This window comes from Vanellus vanellus (genome assembly GCF_965231255.1).
Source record: "Vanellus vanellus genome assembly, chromosome: 19".
NCBI classification, from domain to species: Eukaryota; Metazoa; Chordata; class Aves; order Charadriiformes; family Charadriidae; genus Vanellus; species Vanellus vanellus.
Genome location: NC_138924.1, coordinates 8874138 through 8895637, shown reverse-complemented (window position 1 = coordinate 8895637; position 21500 = coordinate 8874138). Strand labels below are relative to the sequence as shown.

The following is a 21500-nucleotide window of genomic DNA, read 5'->3' as shown; positions in this document are numbered from 1 at the left end:
AGGACAGGAAGAGAAACAGTCCAGCTCCTCCACAGCTCCCAGCACTGCCTCTCCCCACGCCCTACCTGCCTCTGGGCACCTCTCCAGCAGCTCCCCTGACAGAGCTCTGGGGGATCCATCCCCAGGAGCGGAGAGGCCATCGTGCTGGGGACCTGTGCTCCTGCGCTGTGGCAGAGGCACCTGACACCACCTGTGTGACATTCGACCAAGCCACAGCCAGAGTCAGGAGTGGCAGAGGACAGGCAAGATTCCCCAGGAGCCTGCAGGGACTTGCCACGCTTGGTTTATTATTTAAATTTTCAGTGTTTATTTAGTACTCGCAAAATATATCATTAAAAAAGCTTAGGCACATGGATTTTCACCAGACATGAAGAAATCCCACCTACTGCACAGTAAATATAATTTTCTGCTCTATAGTGAGTAATTGCATTTAATAATAATTTTTAAATTTACCTTATTTAAACATTAATATTTCTAAGGTCCTTTCACCTTAAGTTTCTCCAGCATCCTCTCCCCAAGCTAGAACAAGCCCCAGATTATCTCCCAGTGCAAGATTATAGCAGACCCAGAAGATCGAACACAAAGGAGTACACACTCTTTCAGTAATTGTTTTCCCTTGGAGGAATCTGACCAGGAGCGGGTTTGTACTGGTTTCGGCTGGGATGGAGTTAATCTTCATCATAGTTGCTAAGTTTCTTCATAGTAGGATGGTGCTGTGTTTTGGATTTGTGACCAAAAGTGTCGGTAACACACCCGTGGTTCAGCTGTGCAAAACAGTGCTTGCACAGCGTCAAGGTCTCTGTTTCTCACTGCCCCACCAGTGCGTAGGCTGCGGTCGGCAAGAAGCAGGGAGGGGACACACTTGGGAGAGGTGACCTCACCTGACCAAAGGGATATTCCAGACTATATGACATTGTGTGCAGTGATAAAAGCTGGGGGGAAGGAAAAGGAAGAGGGGGGATGCTGGGAGTTACAGCATCTGTCTTCTGAAGTCACCGTTACGTGTGCTGAAGCCCTGCTTTCCTGGGGATGGCTGAACACCTGCCTGCCAAGGGGAAGTAGTGAATGAATTCCTTAATTTGTTTGCTTGCACGCCCATGTTTTACTTTACCTATTAAACTTTATCTCAACGTACAAGTTTTCTCACTTTTACCCTTCTGATTTTCTTCCTCGTCCCACTGGGGGGAGTGAGTGAGCGGCTGTGTAGGGCTTGGGTGCCCAACCGGGCTAACCCACAAGAGGGTACTTTGCGATTCCCTCTTCTCTAAACAGGCCTGAAACCTCTTTTGTGTGAGCATAACATACCCTTATCAGCAAAATACAGGCAGTGCAGGTATCATCTTTGTAATTTTCTAACTGCCAAATAATTCCTACAGGCACACGATGAAACCCAGAGCCCCAATAAAGGGAGTCAGCCTGCACCTCCTGACCAGCTGTGGACGATTCTGGCCCATAGGGATCCATGACCATTTCACCTCAATTAAACAGCAAGGGGACCTCGCTAGGTTTATTCATAACCATAAACCATCAGCCAGCAGAGCCCGTCTCAGACTCGTCACCAAGAGGGTGGTTGTTCGGAGCACAACAGAAGACAGACCATCCTGAAAACTGCAGGGAAAACACTGGCAACCCAGTCACAGCTGAAACTTAAGCTCCTGTTTGTCACTGAAGGAAGGGAAGCGGTTTGGTGCAAGACACAATGTGTGTGACCTTGGAAACAGTGCTCTGCGTGGCATGGGGTGGAGGTGGGGACTGGTATTTCTTGCTCTGCAGTCTTCCTTTTGAGAGCTTGTACCCACTGGTCCCTCTGTTTCAGCATGGCTTTTTACTAAACAGGAGTCTGAGCCTTCTCTTGGTTAGTGACTCTCCAAGGCTACTCTGTGTGCTTGACAGCTCACTGAAATAACCCAGTAGAAAAGAAAAAAAAATGACTTCTCAGCTTAAGGAAACAGACAAAGCGAGCGCTCAGAGTATGACTTGCACACAGGGCCTTCTCCTCTCTTCAGTAGTTAAACCATCTGTGAAAGCAAAACACAACACCAACGTCCTGTGAAGAATTTGCTGAAACAAAACCAACTCGCTTTCTAGAACAGCCTGAAGCAAAGCCCCTCCACTCGGGGTGACCTCCCCAGAGCACAGCTGGCCTGCGCCCTCAGCATGCACTGACTGGTTATCTGGGATGCTGTACGAGCTCCGAGCACTGCCAGGGAAAGCATCACTCTCTGGCTCCAGGTGGAACCTTCTGCAAGCCCCACATTCACTACTCTAATGAGGTTTTGCCCAATCTCAAAACAGGTCTACACACAGGAGAAGAAAAAAGCTCCTACCTCACTGTGACAGCCACAGCAGTGCTCTGAAACCTGCTCCTCCTTACCACTCACTGAGCCAGCCCAGCCTCTGAACAGCCAACACAATCAAGAGGGCTTTTCTCTTCAGCACAGACTGGTGATTCTGAGAAAACCCAAATGATTTCAAGATGCCGTGAGTTTCCCTCTCTTCACTGAGAAGGCATTCACCTAGACAGGGCCTGCCTCCCTGGCTGCTGCTTCAAGTCCTGAGCCAGTTGTTGGCTCTTACACCCCCTCCTGGACTCTGACATGCAGTCAGGTTATTTCCCCTGGCTTGTTGGGCTCCTGCACGTCTCCTTGCAGCAGTAACAATGCAGAACAGACTGAAGGGAAGAGCGTGGTCCACCCTGCCATCTCCTGTCCCCTCAGTGGCTGCTCCCTTAAGCCTACTAAACCCCCAGGATGCACAGTTGAGCTCTGCAAGGAGCAGCCAGTGCAGCCACACACAGCACCTGGTCTGCCAGCCATGGAGAACCACTAGCGATCACACTTGGTGTTTTAGATCTTATCCCTCCAACTCAAGAGAGGTCTCTCGAGTCCTCCAGCCAGCAGCAGCAGGCTTCTGCCTCCCACAGAGAGGGGAGGAAATCCCACCCTTCCGTACTACCTAGCCAGAAACAGGGGAGGAAATGGAAATAATTGAGCTAAGGTCAGATGGGGGCTGCAGCTGGCTGAGGAACAAGAGCTCGTTGTAGCCCTAAGCTTTAGGGCACAGCCTCCCTTCCCCAGGGCCCTGCAGCACAAAACCACAGCCAGCCAGGCTAGGCTGTGGAGCAGCTCACAACGTGGCTGAAGAAAGCCCAGGAATCAAAATCAATCTAGAGACCTGTCCGAAACACACCATGCTCTGCCTCTGGAGGGAGCTTCTCACAGGTGTCACCCACCAAGGTAAAGCAACAACTAGTAGAGCAGCCTAGAAGATTTCTCTGAGGACGTGTCTATTCTAGATAGCGCTTGCAAGAGCGAGAACCACATCTCGATAATTTCTATCGTAAGTTCCAAGACAGAAAAAACAGGTCAGATTCTAAGAAAGGACTGCAGTTGCAAAGAGGGAACTTTGCAGAAGATCAGATGAATTGTACATGCACTCATGTAGATGGCAAAGAGCTAAAGCTCACCTTTATCACCACTGCTGCCACAATCCCCAGCAGGGCCAAGATGGCCAGACCCAGTTGGCCCATATTAAACCGCTTCAAGAGGAAGAACTTGGCCCAATCCACCTTCTTCTGGCTGCTAGGTGGGTAACGGAGTTCGTTTGTACCCTCCATCTTCAGGTCCTTGATCAAGCAGGCGCGGCGGTGGGAGAAGGTCTCAAAGCTGTGCTTGCCATGGTAGGCGCCCATCCCGCTGTTACCTGAGGGACACAACCCAGGCAGGTCACACCACAGGTTCAGCCAGTCAAACCTTTGGCCACTTGAGGCCACCAGCAGGACAAGCAGCAGCACAGAAAAATTCCAGCTGCTTGCCAGCTGCAGTGTGTGCTACCTACCCTGCATCTGCCTTGCTGCAGTTTGAAAGCACAACTTCTCCCCTATATTCCTTCAGAGAGGACAACTGTTCCTTCCTCTCTGCAGCACTTCTTAGTCTCTAAGATGTCCCTCTGTACTCCATCCCTCTTCTTTCCCATCCCGTTTTCACTACATACTCTCCAGTACCTTGTTGTGTCACTGCATGGGCTGTTCCCTCTGCCCCTGAGCCATCCCCAGCTCTTCTCTAGATTGAACTCCCTCTCAAAGCACCACACCAAGGCTCTGAGATCTGACCAGTGCCATGTGAGATAGGTTTCCTGAGGAGCCCTGCAGGGTACACCTCCGTTTTTCAATTCCAGGACAGCGTGTCCTGTTCACAGCAGCAGCTGAACACTGCTGGCTCACAGTCAGCTTGTGAGGACTGTAACAACCAAATCCTATTCTGCAAAGCTCCTGTAGGCTGCCACATAACCTGTTCCAATTCACTCCAAACTGAAGTCCTACCCTTCCTCCTGCAATTGTTGCTAATCCCTCTGATTGCAGCTAACGGTTTTAATGCACCTTTCACATCAGTCTGCACTAAATACTTCAATCTTCCCAAAACCACACCCAAAGGTTTTTCTCTTTAGGACTAATGTACTCTCAGAATTTATTATTGAAATCCGCTTCACAGAGACCCTTTGGTGGTAACAGGTGCAGGGGCACCTGGACACAGAACAACTGCTGCTGTTCCCTGGGTCACAGCGTGTGACAAGTCACAACACTTAAGGAGCTCTAGTAACTTACCAACACCACCAAATGGTAAAGTTGAGAGGAAGAAATGCATGATGACATCGTTTCCAGTAACACCCCCACTGGAGGTTTCAGAAATTACTCTTTTGATTAACTGACAAAAGAAAAAAAAAAAAAAAAAACAAACAGAACATTACAAAGGCCCAGAATAGACCAGACTATGTAACTGAGCAGGACTGTGAGGGGAGCTACGAGCCAACAGGCCACCGTGTTCATTTCCTCTGCCTGGTAACTCAGAGGAGCCCTCTCTGTGCAATCATAACTCAAAGAAAGTGGGAGAATTCAGAGGAGGGATGTGGAAGCCAGAAATCTGGGAGCTTGCCTCCCTAGCAATATATTAAAAGTAACTAAATGAATCACGGAAGACTACAATGCACCAAAGAGGAAATTCAGCCTTTTATCCTTCTATTTCAGTTATGCAAATGCAAAGCATTTCAGCAGGAGATGGGGAACCTTCAGCAGCTCTGGGGACACTTGTGGCCCCCGTGAGGCAAACGCTGCAATTCACAAGCAAAGAGGAGCCAACACGGACCCTGCGGGGAGCTGTGCCTGGGAAGGGCCATGTCCAGGATCAAACTGCACAGAGTCGCTTCTGCGGGGGAGCACAGCCCAGACCCACCTGCTTGTTGTTCGAGAAGATATAGAGGGCAAGGGGCTTCTCCCGACGATTGATGAACTCAATGGCTTCGTCCACGCTCTTCACAGTCAGAATGGGGAGGACCGGTCCAAAGATTTCCTCCCCCATCACCTTTGACTCCGGAGAAACGTCGGTGAGGATAGTCGGTGCTGAGGCAAACAGGAGGGCAGGAGATGGTGTGAGCAGCACAGAAGACGTGGTCCATCGCAGGACCTCATCCTGGCTGCTGCCTGCGTTCAACACACACCAAGCGAGCCACGGACACACACAGCCCCCAAAAGGCAACCATGACCACCCCACTTCCCAGCAGTGGTGCCAGAAGCACCAGAAGCACCTATGAAGCAGGAGGCCTCATCCGTCTGTCCCCCGTGAGCAATCTTCTGCCCTTCCAGCAGGCCCAGGATCCTCTTGAAGTGACGCTTGTTAATGATCCTTTCGTAATCCGGAGATGACTTCACGTCTTCTCCATAGAATTCCTGCCAAAGGGCACAGCAACACCAAGGCGCTCAACACACCTTCACAACAGCCACAGCTCCAGGGCTGCAGCCACAAAACTCACACCCGGGCTGCAACGGGGACAACTCCCACAGCACCAGGAACTCCACGCTCACCTGCAGAGTCGCCTTGATGTTCTCCACCACTTTGCTCTGGATGGAAGGGTCGCAGAGGATGTAGTCCGGGGCGATGCAGGTTTGCCCACAGTTCATGTACTTCCCCCACGTTATCCGCCTGCGGGAGAAAGGGAGGTGGTTTCTCCACGGTCAGTCCCTTCCAGACCCCACAGCCCCGTCCATCGTGCCTGAGTGACACCCGCAGTCCAGGGAAAACAGCCCACACACGTCCACCTGCCCAACAGGGTCCCTGCCCCTCTGCTGAGCCCCCACCAAGGGCTTCAACAGCCTGACCTGCAGGCAACGGCCAGGTCACAGTCCTTGTCGATGTAGCAGGGGCTCTTCCCACCCAGCTCCAGGGTGACGGGTGTCAGGTGCTTAGCGGCTGCTGCCATCACGATTTTGCCCACCGCAGAGTTGCCAGTATAAAGAATGTGATCAAATCTCTGGGTCAGCAGCTGTGTTGTCTCAGGTACTCCTCCAGTGACCACAGGATACAGCTCCTGTGGGGCAAATAAGAGCCTTACAGTTACGTTAGTTAAAAGCAAACATATCAAGGCAGCAGCTCTGCATGGGCAGACTCACTTGTGAGCTACATTAGGATCTGGTCAAAGGATAGCAATAACAGAGACAAACTCTGCTCCTCCCCCTGAAATGAAGTTTCACTTGCTTTATTATGCCACATGATCTAAAAAAATAGAGGTTGAGTCAGGCTGTGGACCTACTCCCACATATTAAGACCAGGGGCACATACAACTGCTGGGGTCTCCCAAGGACTGTCTCCTCAGCTCTCACCCCTCGCCTACAGAATGCACTAACTCACTGGAGGAAACTGCACAGTGAGGCCCTGCTGTCAGAGTACATCCTCAGCAACACAGCGCAATGGATATCAGAACCGCCAGACAAGTGAAGGAGAAACAACACCTCCCGCTACAAGTGTGGTTCAGAAGGACATGAAAACCCGGGATGTAATGCCACTGAGCAAACGGCACCCAGTTCTAAGGAAGAGCCAGGCACAGCTAGCATCCAACACAAACTAGTGCTTAGCTAGAAGCAACCCCAGCACAGTGTCCAAGAAAGCGATTATTGCAGTGAGAAGTACATACGCACATCTATACACAGTCATGAATGTCAAAAAGGCTGTCACATTGCTGCAATGTTATGTGGGAAGATTAGGTTACACAAACTCAGGAAGAGTATGTCAACCTGCCTCTGTACTCTAAGAATAATTCAACTCTTCCTGTATCTCCTGCTTCTGCTCCTTTGGAGAGATCGAGCAACTTTAATCTACATGAGCCCTTCAAAAGCATAAGAGGTATTTCCTCAAGACAATCAAGTCAAGCATGGGGCCACACTCACCCGGTCAAGGTACTGGGGGAGGAGATCAGCCACCAGCCGAGCCGTGTTCTCACTGATCTCTGACGGCTTCACCACCACAGCATTGCCTACAAGACAAATGCGGCACAGGCACTGAGCCCTCCTCCTGCTCTCCTGCAGCACCCACCCATGGACCCACGGAGGACAGGGCCTGTGGCGGGTACCCACCTGCTGCGATGGCCCCGATCAAAGGCTGCATGACCAGGACAAAGGGGTAGTTCCAGGCCCCGATGATCAGCACCACCCCCAGTGGCTCGGAGCAGACGTAGGCCTCGTCCCGTATTGTCAGCAGGTTCCTCTTCACAGGCTGAGGCTCTGCCCAGGACGGCAGCTTGTCCATGGCCAGGGCCAGCTCTCCCAGCACGCCCAGGATCTCATGGCTGTATGCATTATGCCCACACTGCAATGACAGGGACCTTGGGGAGGGGATGGTGAAAGGCACCCACCTCTTGCACCCACCACAGCATCCCAGGGAAGTAAGGTAAATTCTGATAGCTTAAATTGTCTGCCAGGGCAGTTACTGGTAGTGCTGCCCCAAAGGATCCCTGAGAAAAGACAGTCAGTCCGGGTGCACAGGGCTCAGTGTGCAACAGAAGCCAAAACCTGACACCCAGGACCTGCCTTCGCAGTCCTGCCTCAGACTAGCTCCTTCTTAGAAATGGTGGCAGCAGACTTTGGCGGGCCACAGTGAGAACCAGGACCATGGGGGACACCAGCAAAAGCCATCTGGCAGGGCAAAGGCAGCCCTTGGCCTTCTCGCTTACTCTTCTGGGCTGACTACCAGCCATGCGTGGCTGATGGGAGAAAACCCCCCAGTGACACAGACCTTGTGCAGATCTGCCTTGATGGCTGCCAGGATCTCCTTCTCCTTCTCCTGCACCATCCGCTCCAGGGCTTTCAGCTGCTGCATCCTGAACTCCAGAGAGCGGCACCGGCCCGAGTTGAAGGCCGCTCTCGCCCGCCCAACGACCTGCTGCATCTTCTCCATGGCTGTTCAGCGCTGTGGGGAGAGAGCAGCAAGACCCAGCTCAACACGGGGCCTCACTCCTACCGATGGGAACCGGCTTTTCCCCACAGGAATTGAACACACTCTCAGCCGCCTGCTGCGCTCCCGCCTCCCCAGCTCGAGGGCTGATATCTGCTATCATTCCGTCCTAATTCTGCCGTAAGTTTCTGAAATCTTAAATAATTTACCGCAGTTTGGGATTTAGAAAAGTTTGAAAAGGAGCACGAGGAGCAAACGTCAGTACAACAGCGAGGGTGTCACACCGGGAAAGGACGGGCAGCTGCCGGCGGGGGGGGGGGGTCAGGAAAGGCCGCCGTTCCCCGCCCCGGCACCGAGCACCGCCCAGCAAGGCCAGGGCGAGCGCAGGGCCCCGCCGGGCGGCCCCTCCGAGGAACCCTAGCGACCCCCGGGCGCCAACCGGGCTGAGGCGGCGCCGCCTCCCCGACCTCAGGCCTCCTCCCCCACCCGCGGCGGCGCCGCTGCCCCCGGGAAGGGTCCGCAGCCCCCCGGGCCCCTCCGCCCGCCGGGGTCCCCGCTCGCCTCAGCTGCTTCCGCCTTCCGCTCACGTGACGGCACCGCCCTGTCCCCCCCCCTTCGCCGGGGTGGAATGGGAGAGGCCGCCCCCCGCTTCCCCCCCCCCCGGGCGGGCGCAGAGTGGAAGCGGCCGGCCCGGGGCGGCGCCGTCCCGGTGCTCCGGTGTGAGCCGAGAGCGGCGGAGAGCGGGTTGTTTGGCGAGAGGAACTAGAGGAAAGAAAAAGCAGAGCGGGGTGAAGAACGTGAGCCGCCGGGAGGCGGGCAGGGCTGCCGGGAAAGTGGCGGTACCGTGATTCCCGCCGTCGGGGATGGCTCCGTCCCTCCTCCCGGTGCCGGGGGCTGCCGTGCGGGAGCGGCGGCTGCTCGCAAGGGCTGCCAGTCCCCCGGTGGGCTCCCCCGGGTCTGGCACCGAGCGGAGCCCGGCCGGTTGTGAAACGGGGACAGAGAAACGCGTCGGGTGAGACCTCGGGGAGGGGACAAAGTCCCGCTCGGGTTGCTCCTTATCGCGGGAGGGCAAATGCCACCGGGCCAGCTTCAGCCCTGCACGAACTCACCGTCTTTCGGGCGGCCGTGCCGAGGCCGAGGGCTGGGGAAGGGGACGGGGGTGCGCGGCCGGCGCCCCCCTGCGCGGCGGGGAGGGAGGGAGGGAGGGAGGGAGGAAGGAAGGGGCCGCCGAAAGCGGAGGTGGTGGGTTTGTAGGAGGCAAAGCGGCCAACGGGAATAGACCGGCCGGGAGTTAACCTCGATACAAGGACTCGTGTGGGAAAGAAGCCAAAAACCCAACCAACCAACCAACAAAAAGCAGGGAAAGGAGCTGAGACGAGGCTGGGCTCGCTCCCATTAAAAATAGTCCTGCCACGACTTGTTCTAAGAAAGGCAAGGGGATTATCTGAAAATTAAAAATTGCTCCCGGGTTGTTACACGCCACCATTTCTGACCGTACGTTTATTGCTCATGCTCCTCAGGCAAAACTCTGCCCAACTACATCCCTGCCCACCACGCAGCTCTGCGATGCGCAGGGCCGGGTGCTGGTGCCCAGGAAATAGGGCCAGCATGGAGCACACATGAGCCCCCCGGCAAAGTTTCAGGACGTTCTGCCAGACCAGCGTGGTTCTGCGAGGCTGGGGGCTGCGCTTGAGCCACGACTTCCCCCCCCCAACCACAAAGCCCCACTTTCGCGAAGTCCGTTGGGTTTGCTAACAACTCATGGGCTCTGCCAGCACATGAACATTTCACAAGCTGTCACACAAATCTCAGCAGTAAACAGTCTGACGTGGAAAAGAATGACACAAGGAACTGCCAGTACTTGCATGCAGGAGGCAACATGCAAAAGAAAAACAGGCTGGGCTTGAGAGAGCCCTTGCACTGTCGTATGTAAAAAGGAGCCGGGCTTGCATTCAAGCCAACACGGGTAGAGGTGGGAGCCTTCAACCATCAAGCATTACTTGATGCAAATGTGCTCTCCTGGATCCCGTTAGCATTGTTACAGGCAGGGCAGGTTGGAGCTCTCTGCAGGAACCACACTGTCTGAAGGTCCAAGGAAAATTAGATAAGGAGTTAATGCTACTGCAGTCAGAGTAAAAGTCTTTCAGCTCTCAGCACGGAGCATTGCATTGTGCCTGGGGAAACAGTGCTGCAGTGCATCCTCTGCAGGCAGCACGCCCACCAAGGGATATCTGCAGGAGCAGGGAGATGTTATTTACCTGCATTTTCCAGAGCGGCCATTTTCCACAGTCTGTAAAATTCTCACGCTTAAGCCTGAGGGTTTTCGTGCCACAGCAGTGCTTCTTGTGCTTGGCGTCACAAGCAGGAGGCAAACATCCCAGCTGCCAGTTCATCCTGGTGGCCGGCAGGGTGGTACCGTGCCACGCTTTCGCAAAAACCTGGTATTAAGGGTCCTCAGTATTCGCAGAAATGAGACAGCAGCAGTGTGCTGCATCCTGGGAGACAGTCCCTTTTTGGTCCTTGTCAGGGACATCTTTTAGCCAATTACGGACAGGAAACAAAGCTGAGGGCGTTTTAAGCATTGCAAAATATCAGTTGAGTCTCCCTGGAGCAGCTGGGCGAGACACGTGGATTTCAGGGAAGCGTGGGATCTTGAGTGAGATGGAAGAATACCCCAGACAGCGCCCGGTGAAACTCATGGTCTGCAGCATGCTCCCCACGCCTAGGAGCTGACAGTATTTTCTATTTTTATTCAGTCACTAAGAAACAATAAAGGGAACTATTTATGGGAAAGTAATTGAACTCCAGAGGAATCGGGAGGTAAGCAGTGCTGGGGGTGCTCTAATCCCCAGGGCTATACTTAGAGCCGCAAGAGACGTTTCATGGAGAAGCTGAACTTGAGACTACCCTCTCCCCTCCATTCCTTGCAGCCCCTTGCTGTTGCTCCCCTCTTGGAGGCAATTATAGCAAGGCCCCACGCTGGGCTGGGTAGCAATGCCTTTGCGCTGCTCCTTGCCCTGCTCACAAAAGCATCCAGCAGAGCCTGGGGAAGGAGGACTTTGGTTTAGAAGATAAGCTGTGCAGTATTTGGTTTCAAGAGTCCACCAAATAACACAGCTAATCAATAAATGTCTCTAGCTTGCACGCCACGCTCGCAGAACTTCGAGTTTTTAGCCAGGCTGACAATCCTCAATTTCTGCTTAAATGTCTGCCTAGTCTCTAGGTCCAAGTGTTTCTAAAAGTCACACGATCCAGCCAGTGGCACAACAAGGGCAGTTACAGAAGCCCAAACAGCACTCAATCATAAAAGCGGGTAGAGAAGATTAACAACAGGGAGAGATTTTAAAGAACCTACACGAATAAATGCAGCTCAGTTCATTTATGGCATCACTTGTTTTGAAAGCTGCGGCTGATCTCACATTTGTGAGAACAAGATACTGCGTAGTACAGAGTCATGGTCTGTGGGCTGCATTGTAGACATAGCTGGGGCCATGGAAAATGTGAAAGCAACACAAAGAAACAATGAAGATGATTGGCACAAAGACTGCAACAAGACTCAACAGCCCCACTGGCATTTAGTTTGCCTTCAGCTCAAGAGGAGGGGGGAGCCTGCCACATACAAAAGCCTATTGAAAAGGTGTTTGTCCGAAGAAGTCGTGCCAAGACTTAGACTGGGCTCCAGATGACTTAGAGACCTTAAGAGAGAGGTTACTACGCTATACTTCACTGATCTACAGAAAGGAGGAGCTATGTGGCCACAGCTCAGGTTGAACAGGGAAGTTCAGGATGAAAGGAGATTTGCTTAAAGACTCAAGGCATCCTGGGCAGTCAAAAAATAGTGGCAAGCAGAGATCAGCGCAGACAAAGTCAAAGGATCAAAATAAAAAAAAGCCCCCCAAAAATATAGGAGAGGAAGCACGGATCAAAAGAGGAGGCAGGTCACAAGTCAGCCGAACTGAATTTCCAAATCTCAACAAGCTTTGAAAGCAGCAGTTTCCAGCTTTACTCACTCCAGACAAAAAAGCAAGCTTCCCTTTGTGGTGCAGCTAGGCTGTGCACTGCACAGTGTGCACCAGTGGATCACAACGACAGTTGCTGCCTCTGAACCTGGAGATGACAACATTTCTGTACGAGAAAGCAGCAAGAACTATGCAGAACCTCACACCTCTCAACTGAAAAATGCCTCTCAGATTAATTCGTAGTGTCTTAGCTGCAAGTTAAATTAACTAGATTTCATCCTCCGTATGACAGGAAGGGCTTAGAGTTCAACTTCTTTCTTATAAAAAGCAGCAAATGTCAGAATCAAAATGCGTTTTAGATTCCTCAGTCAACATTACATGCTATGGAGAAAGCAGAAATACTACGAAACATGGTGCTCTTGAGCAGATGCTAGAGAGCCGACCTAGAAAAGCAGCACATCAAATACCTCCTTTAAGTTCTATCTTTCAAAAGGCTGGGGGGGGGGGGGGGGGGGGGGGGAGGAGTATTTCGTAGTAACACGCACCTGCTGTTCAGTGCAGAGAGCCGAAGATAGAGGACAGCTTCAGGATCTTTGTGGAATGAGTTTATGCAGAAAGACAGGCCATGAACATTGGTCTCCTCCTCCTGAAAACAGCAAACAAGAATAGCCCTTTTCTTCTCCTCCTGTTTGTGCAGCTGTAGTCTTGCTGGCAAGAGTGGAAGGAGAATGAGCTTGAATCCTGAGGAGAAAAAGAAAACCAACAAAAAACAGTGAGTTCCTGGGAAAAGCAGCCTATCTCCTAGACTCATGTGTTAAGGCTTTTGCTTTGTTCCTAGATTCATGTTCAGACATATCATTAGCATTCCCTGCTCACTCCTTCCTCATCCTCTTTTATTGTTGTGTGCCAGTCATAAGCGTAGGGGTTTTTTTTTTCAAAGAATAAGTAAGGAAAAATTTGATAGTACAACTAAGAAATACAACAGCCACACACCAGCTACCACAGCACACCTCAGCTGGGGAGAAGATATTAGCTACAAGGGGAACAAAGCCCGTTTTTCATAAAGTTTGGGTAGAAATTGTAACTTACTGCCAATTTTTGTCAATTAGCTCTGTATATGCTGTTCTGGCAGCCGAGACAGCTCCTCTTTGCTAGAGGCAACAAATAAGCACCTTGTTGAAAGAACATACAGCTGTTACCCAGGAACCTACTTAGCATATTTGTTTTCAGATTCAAGTTTAAAAAAAAAATAATAAAAAGCAGGGTAAATCGTTTTCCTAAAGCAAGTGAAAAACAAACTCGGGGACACTTTGTGCCTCTGCTCTCCAGAGATAACGAGCTCAAGCAAGGTGCCCCAGCCTGCCCTGGTGGCATGTCCAACTCATGTCTTGACTCAAGCAGGGAACATTCAGCAACTGGTTTCACCAGCCAAGTACAGACTGTTTCTTTGATGTTTAACACCGTTGGCCTTTGACTACAGAGACACAGAAACTCAGTTTTACCATAGAAACACTTCTAGTGTCAGTATTTATTTTTACCTTAATATACATTTATACAGGCCATAATAAAAAGGCTATTACGCAACAGTTCAGTGAGTTATTACCTAGTTTCAAGAATAATGCATGCAATTACAAAGGAGAGGTAGAAACACCGTATTAAAGACCTAAAAATACAAACATTATATAAACAAACACTTTCAAATTAACTGTTGGAATTTCATACAGATAAATAAGGTAAAAAGTACATTACTCTGTCAAAGTAAAGGAAACACATGGTTATCCGAACACTGAAACAATATTTTGATGTGTAAGCCCTGTACAACTTTGTCAAATAGTTCAGACCACTGTGTTTAAGAGGATTAAAATGATTTTTGTCCTGGAGAATGGTTTATTCAAGTATTCAAGCAGTTGAGTAACAAAAAAAAAGTCCCCAAAAATAAAGTATAGGAACCATTTCCAGAGAAGCTGATCTGCCTAAATACTTCGCAAATCGTGTCCTGATGATCTCATGGGATGCTTGAAATGATAATGCCTATAAGGCTAAATGAAGCTTCCCACCTCTCCCCCAAAATGCACACAAAATAATCCTGATTTTTCACACACTGCATATGCAGATATTCTACATCAATTTATCAGCATCTCAAACCCCAACGTTATTTTCTGGTTTTGCATGGTTCCTTGCAGAACCTTTCAGTTTACAGTATTTATTGTAATACTGCCCAAGAAACAAACTACACAGAACTGTCATTACACCCCTAGAGACTGCAGGCATTAATGCACATATCGCATGCACAACAAAAGATGCAACCAAATCTATATAAAAAGCAAACAACCAGCAACTCAACATTGCTATTACCGAGGAAGTCCAGAGCAGTAGTTACTCAAGTATTAGACAAATAGGTATAAAATGGAAAGGTTCACATGAATACAAGTTTTTACAGTTTGTTTGAAAGTCTTCTAGAAGCTACATTTGAAATTCTGAAAAGAATTTTATGTACACTGAAATGAAATTCAGCCAAGTCCATTGTGCCTTCTTTCTCTAATTTTTTTTTATATAGTTCTTCAAAAATGAATATACAGTTGCTTTAGTAAATTAGTGCAAAACAAAATATTTGGAAGAAGATCATCAAATTGTATCCACATCAGCTGAAAACCCACTGGGGATTTTGCACAGATGGAGTGCAATTTCTTCCGTTACCATCTTTCCCCCGTGTAAAAGAATGCTTTCTCGCCATCCCTTCATATGACAAGCTGAGCCATGTTTAACAACACGTGAGCTCCGATACAAGCCAGCTTAGCCCCGAAAGCTTCAAACAGCACTTGCACATGGTTAGGGTTTCCCAAATTCACTCTGTCACATTTTACTGACAACTTAAAAATATTTTTCACAAACTTTTGAGGGAATCTTCTGAGGGAAATGTCTTTTTGTACCTGATGCAGAAGGATCCACTCTCTATAAACCTCATGAGGAAAAAAACACCCCCATCATTCAAGTCAAAGCACACGTACAAGGATCAGTTTGAAATGTGAAGAGAGATTCTTTTAAATTCCGTTGCTAGGAAGAAAAAGGAGCTGCTGGATCGGTAAGGCAAGTGTACTTTTGGAATTTCTCCTCTTTGAATATGCTGCTGTTTCTTTGGTAGTCACCACAGAAATGTAAGAATCATCTTCCACGTGGGGTAGAACAAGGACAACAATTAAGCTGTAGTGAAAAAAGTGCAGTATCACTGATGTGGTCCCTTATGTTCACACCATCTGGTCCTCGGGATATTCCTACTGCTCATATACAGCCACTGTGCTATAGCAAAGTGCGGAAAGCCTTCGCTCGATGCTAGATTTATCTGAAAACAGAGAGAGGTAGAATAGGTGACGGCTTCAGTATTATTTTATAATGCATTAATTCCATGTAATTTTCAGTATTTTCATTATTCAACATAAACTTACACTTGTGTACATTTTCTATATCTGCAGGGTCTTGCAGTATTTTAGTCAGTCCTTCCAGCAGCAAGGCTGCTTTGTGGTATCGATATGTAATATCTTCAGTTTGCTGAAACATCTCATCCAGAGCTGCCGACTGAACCTGGAATCATTCAGGAGATTCAGTTACATAAACTGCATTAGGCAAGCAATGAAATGAAAAATTCAAAATTAATGATACAAAAGTGCCATGAAGAAACTATTTTTGAGCCTTAATTTAGCTGATCTGTTTTTATAACTGGAAGACAAAAAAAACGAAGTCTGAGAATATAGTACCCATGCTGTATTACGGGCATTCTGCACATAGCAGGTCTAAAAGCACTTTTTGATCCTTTGTATTTATGTTACAAAATCACACGAATAAATATGCTTGTTCTTATACCTATAATCTCTTGTAAAGTAGACAAATTAATTGTGCATGTCTACACCATTATCAGGGTTTGCCACAATATTTGCCAGTATCTTTTGCATGACACCTATGTTAAAAAGACTTCCCTGTCATCAAAAAAGTAGTTAAGTTTCCCGTACTGCATCTTACTGTATCTGCTCCATGGCAGATACCAAGTTTAGCAAATATCTGGAAGCTTTTTCATGTAATTGATACTGGTTTTGCTTTATATGGACGGGCTGATGTTCCTCAAATTGACCTGGCAGATTGATGAAGCTACTTCTGTTGCTTCTACGCTTTAGTAAGCCCTGCTGGATGACACTTCAGCACACAGGGCTGTGTGGCTTAGGAGTTCATTGCCTAGTGTTTATCGACCAAATGTGCTGATGTAGGGGAAACATCCCTGAGGAACAGTATCTGCCAGGAACTTTAGCCACAGTTAAGGCAGGGCAGGAAAGAGAGTGAAAGGCTAACAAAAATTACCGTGAACAGAATTCTGGAAACATACATTCTATTTTCTGGTTATGTAGAAGGGGTGTGTGAGAGAAGAAAACAATTCATCTCAATGTCCTGTCGCTTAGGTACTTACCATTTCTACAGCACAGCTGTAGATGAGTTTCTCTGCAGTTACACTGTTGATTTCATCAATGAACCTTTGCTTGTCTGAAAAGAAACGATTCAACTTTTCTGTCAATTTCTTGCACATGCCGATACAGAATTTGTATCTCTCATTGAGGCTTTTCACAACTGGAAGAAAGGTAAGAAGAAATTAAATAAAAGCCAAACAACCACCCCCCCAACCAAAAAAGCCCACACAACCAAACAACAACATAGCCTAAGTTCAGCTTTTCCCAGCACCAGCGAAGCCAATCTGTTTAAACTTGTGCTTTTGTTGTTTATTTACTCTGCCTATTCTGTGAATTAAGCATATATAAAATAATTTTCATTTCAAGTTAATAACTGCTCATTTTTTAACAGTTTCTAGCTGTATCTTTGTTTACTATCAAGAATTGTGCAATTGTACATACCTACAATTCTCTTGTACAGAAGAAAACAAACAAATGTTGCAACTTAAGCTTTTTGAGTGACCTATCAGCAAAGAAAATTCACCAGCAAAGCAAATTGGATCTACCTTGCTTAACAGCAGTGGATGGGTTCAGTTTCCCCGATTTGACCTGTGCTTTGGCAAGATGCAGAGAAGATGCCAGTAACTGGGCAGCTTTCATATACAACACCAGCTGCTCTACTTGTCTAGGAAAGGGTGGAAAAAAGAAAAAGTAATTATTATTGAAACACCTTCCTTGAACACATTCATGCCATGGGGAGACACCACTTTTTAATCACAATCCTACACAGGACCCAGCAGCAGCAGCAAAGGAAGACAGATGTTTAAAATGCGACTCCACCCCTCTCTTCCCTTCACAAACACTGTCACGGGGTTGAGAGTACATCTGCTCATCTAGTAGCTGCAGCAGCAAATGCAAACTGCTTTAATGTAGACGTTTTAAAAAGGAACACTTATTTGTGGGGACTAACTGCCCACATTCAACATCTTACCACAAGCGACTGGGTGTACTTTTCTCTCAGCGTCATTTCCTATGCCCTTGGAATTCTCAGTTGTGAAAAGCAAACACTGACGGGTATTTTTTTTGTTGTTGTTATTGGGTTTTTTTTCAGGAAGAAGGCAGGAAGTGGAACTGCCCTTTCCCACCACTCCAAATTTCTTTTATTTCTCTTTGCTCTTGATTTTGTATTAGGGCTGCTTGGCTCCACTGAAAAAAGGTCAAATTTGGACACTCCTTCCCCCTTCCCAGCCTCCACCTCAGTGCTACTGCTTCAGCCTTGCCAACAGGAACAGATGAGGGCTTGGATCTGACAGAAGCTGGTATGCAAATTTTCAATTTTAGAAATGCACTGCTGCACCTCAAGCCTGAACTCCTCACCACTTTCCCCAACTTATGTGGCAGGCCAGAAAACACTGTCCTTTTATTTGTCTGCTAGCAAATGTCTTTCTATCCTTTGCTCTATCTGTCTTCTGCTGTTAAAAAACTTATTCCTATAAAAGCTTCTATACAGGAAAAAAAAAAATCACTCCCAGTAAAATGAGCATAGTTTGAATACGTTTTTGATGTATTCAATATTCACTAATTCTCTTGATGCTATTTGACCGCATACTTACCCCCATTCTTTGCTTAGCTGGCTGATTTGATCAACAACTATGCTCTCTTGGATTTGGTACAGCGATACTGCAGAAGTACACAGGTCTGGGTTTCCTCCTCGTACTGCTGTCAGATCCAGAACACATTCCGTAAATGTCAGCATCATGTTTAGATGACGCAGTGTATCTGTATGTTCTCTCTGTCAGAGGGAAAGATGACAATAATTTAACCATTATAAGCCACAAGGCAAACAAATACGCTTAAAACTCTTGCTAACCATTTGCAGATTTCTTGGTATGTTAATTCTATGCAAAAATAACACTGTAGTAGAGGTAGCACTAGCGACTACAGAACCAAACAGGTCCAAACAGGTCAACAGGTATTAACTTGTTCTCTCTTCATTAACGATTTCAAGATACACTAGCTTATACTTAAGAGTCTTTCAACAAAGCCAAAGGAATTGGGACAGGCAGTTCTATGTTCGTTGAAATCTGAGCAACTAAAGGAATCACAAGTGGGACATATTACTTGTTATTATATTATCAGCAACCCAAAAGTATGCTTGGCACTTGTATGAGAAGCCAGGAAGAACATTTGGATTTTATTATATAATAGACTTGATACCTACAAGAGAACAGATCTAAAGCATCACGCTTATGTGCTTCACTCTAATTTACACTTAGATCTAGAATTTTATTGTGTTAAAAGGTGGCTGTTGCCAAAGTTTACAATTTAAACTAAACAACTAAAACAGATACTACATGCCTAGTCTTTGTTCAAAAAAAAAAAAAAAAGGTAGCCTTCAAAACTAATCAAACATATCTCGGCAATATTTATAATCTTTTCATTAGTAATGCAGGTCTAAACACATTTTAAAGTCTATCTGTGGGAAGAATACAGTGTACTGTCAAATATTGATGTTATAACATATAGATTCAATAGGGATCCAAACACCTTCCAACAAGATGTGAATGAGAAAACAGAACAGCAATCTGTCTTGAGAAATTTACAGTCCAAGGATAGCATTCTGGTGAAAGACCACCCCAATTTGTGTTTTTAAAGTGTCACTCCTCCACACATTTTAAAAAAAATATAGGACACACTTCCCACAAGTAGGATTTAATGTCACCCACTGACTGCGAAGCAGCAGTTAAAAACAATGCCCAGAGGGACATTGCTACTGTCAGCACCCACATCCAGAGGCTTGGCATTAAAACAGAGGCCTCTTTGGAAGTCTCTGGTGAACAAAAGCAGTCATGTTCCTTTGGTTACCTATTCAAATACATGAAATGCCAGGAATAACTACCAAAGAGAAATTGGCCGCAATCGATACAGGAATATTTTCAAGATCTTAAAAAGGGATATGTGAGAGAGTGAGGAGGAAACTACGAAGTGCACTGAGTAGTCCTGTTTTCCTGTTTTTACCATGTCTCTGTTCTAGCAGCATTATACATTATAAAACATTAAATTATTTTTTCTATACCTCCATTAAAGTTTCCTCAGGCAATTCGGGAGCTTCAAAAGTGATAAAGCCCTCTAAGCTGGGAGGCGAAGTACCATAAGGCATGTACTTCAGACTTGGAGCTGCCTCGGCTCCCGGAGGAGAAGAACCCATATAAATACCAGGAGGAGAGCCCATATATACACGGCCACTAGTAGAGCAGAGAGACCCTCCAGAACTGTTTGATCCAACTACAAGAAAAATAACACACACATTCAGTCTAATAGGTCGTTCCATCTCGCAGCGCTGGGGCTGCAGATGATAGCAAATGACAAATCAGTAGTCATCACAGATTCACTCTTGGGAGGCTCTCCTCATCGTTCCTCACATCTCTCTGTAGAGAACGCAAAGGCTACACCATAATGAAGTGACGATTCATAACATAGATTCTGGGAAATGGCTGACAAGGATTCCAAGGCAGAGAGTCCAACAGTACAGACCAAAGGTTGTGCTATAGTTCACAAAAGCACATTGCTGCAGACTCCTGCTCATTCTGAGCAGATGAAGGCCTTTACCTTGAGATCTTTGATATTCAGCAACAGAGCTGACACATGCTGAAATGCAGTCAGCTCACACCCCCTGTGTATTGTTTCGGGTACAACGCACAGCAGCAGGCAAAAATGCAGAATCAGAAATCTAACTTTTCCTTTCCACCTTTGTCATAGAGATCTATTATATTCCCTGCGGTGGAGTAAAGCTGTGTACACAGGAGGTTACACACTGCTGTATTGTAAATCTGCACCTCCAGCCCTCTCTTTAGAAGAGAAAAGGCAGAAGTCGTCTGATACAAATCTCTACTTTACAGAGCACTTTTACTGTGTGGCCTAAAGGACCTACTGTGCAAGGCAGTAATCAGGTTACTGGCCCAAGAAGTGCAAGGGCAAGGCCTAGGGCAAGCTTAAATACTGCATTTGAGAACAGTCCACAATTGTCATTAAAGTCTTACCTGAGGTGGTTCTTGTTCTGAGGACCATATGGGTGCAGGTAGGAGGGGTGGCACTGCTTGGAGGGGACCCAACAGTAAACATGACAGCCCGTGAACTTGCCCCACTTCCCATGGAAGGAGGTGCCATCGCAATTCCATAGGCCCCTGCTGGAGCTGAAAGAGAAAATTTCAGCAAGTTAGTCCCTATTACATATAATTGTACCAATAAGTAATTATATGCAGCAAATTGGAACACTGCAATGCAATGTGCTTTGATGTAGATCCAAGACTTGAACTAGTTAGAAGTTCTGACAGCCAATAAAAGAAGGTGAGTGGACAGCCTTGGCGATAGACAAAAAGAGCCGAGTCACAGTCTTCATGTATCTTTTTACTTTCAATCTCTCTCTGCTCTACCCTCAACTAGAAAAGAGCAACAGAGGCTCTCTCTGAAAGCCTGAAGACAACACCAGTCCTGCAGCAAAAGTTACAACAGAAAAGTTCTAAAGGCAGACTATGGCAGGTCTGGAGGTTAAAGACCAGCTCTGTCTGCAGAACTCCTTCCACCTGCTCAAAAGCAAGGTGAGAACTCCTGGTGGCCACTTGTGGCAAGGGACAAGCTGGGGGAGGGAGGAGGAGAAAAATGACCCAGAACTACATAAACTGGCTTTTATATGAAAGCAAGATGGAATTAGGAAACAAAACAGCCACAAATGTTGTATTAAAAATAAAACCAAACAAAAAACCCGCGAACCCCTCTAGCCAGTATAGGCAGTTGATATATTTCTGTGTTTAGCACAGACATAGATATTTTCCTGTCTCAGTTATTTTTAAAGCTATGCTAAAGAAATGGAACATATCCTGTTCAAAGATTAA

General features: G+C 47.5%; 2 protein-coding genes across 6 annotated transcripts in view; both read right to left on the bottom strand.

Moving 5' to 3' along the window:
- Window positions 1-143: 143 nt before the first annotated feature.
- Window positions 144-10506, bottom strand: LOC309679619 (aldehyde dehydrogenase family 3 member A2-like). Of its 5 annotated transcripts, none has more exons than XM_082492976.1 (12): window positions 10478-10506; window positions 8061-8234; window positions 7403-7634; window positions 7217-7302; window positions 6152-6360; window positions 5858-5975; window positions 5581-5722; window positions 5229-5395; window positions 4604-4703; window positions 3467-3702; window positions 2328-2451; window positions 144-2018 (listed from the first exon to the last, which is right to left on the bottom strand). In XM_082492976.1, exons 2-11 carry the CDS (start codon window positions 8220-8222, stop codon window positions 2371-2373), a joined length of 1533 nt encoding a protein of 510 aa, XP_082349102.1. In that variant the 5' UTR covers window positions 8223-8234; window positions 10478-10506; the 3' UTR covers window positions 144-2018; window positions 2328-2370. The 5 variants fall into 5 exon arrangements, with proteins under 5 accessions (XP_082349102.1, XP_082349104.1, XP_082349103.1 ...); XM_082492978.1 differs by lacking the exon at window positions 10478-10506 and adding an exon at window positions 9063-9171; XM_082492977.1 differs by lacking the exon at window positions 10478-10506 and adding an exon at window positions 8781-8805.
- Window positions 10507-13670: 3164 nt separating this feature from the next.
- The window catches only part of ULK2 (unc-51 like autophagy activating kinase 2), a 45401-nt gene continuing 37571 nt past the window's right edge, over window positions 13671-21500 (bottom strand). Inside the window, exons 22-28 of the mRNA XM_082492986.1 lie at window positions 20649-20801; window positions 19685-19893; window positions 18222-18400; window positions 17175-17293; window positions 16632-16789; window positions 15622-15757; window positions 13671-15518 (exon numbers count right to left, since the gene is read on the bottom strand). Of these exons, the coding sequence (XP_082349112.1) occupies window positions 15451-15518; window positions 15622-15757; window positions 16632-16789; window positions 17175-17293; window positions 18222-18400; window positions 19685-19893; window positions 20649-20801 (1022 nt within the window). The 3' untranslated portion in view covers window positions 13671-15450. The remainder of the gene's footprint in view (window positions 15519-15621; window positions 15758-16631; window positions 16790-17174; window positions 17294-18221; window positions 18401-19684; window positions 19894-20648; window positions 20802-21500) is intronic.

Bases quoted from the DNA above. Each gene is read 5' to 3' on its own strand.
- LOC309679619 (XM_082492976.1), bottom strand. From the start codon at position 8,222: ATGGAGAAGATGCAGCAGGTCGTTGGGCGGGCGAGAGCGGCCTTCAAC. The intron at 5,723-5,857 runs GTGAGCGTGGAG...GCCCTTTGGCAG, and splicing joins ACATCAAGGCGACTCTGCAG to GAATTCTATGGAGAAGACGT. The intron at 5,396-5,580 runs GTGCTTCTGGTG...TGTTTGCCTCAG, and splicing joins TGAGGCCTCCTGCTTCATAG to CACCGACTATCCTCACCGAC.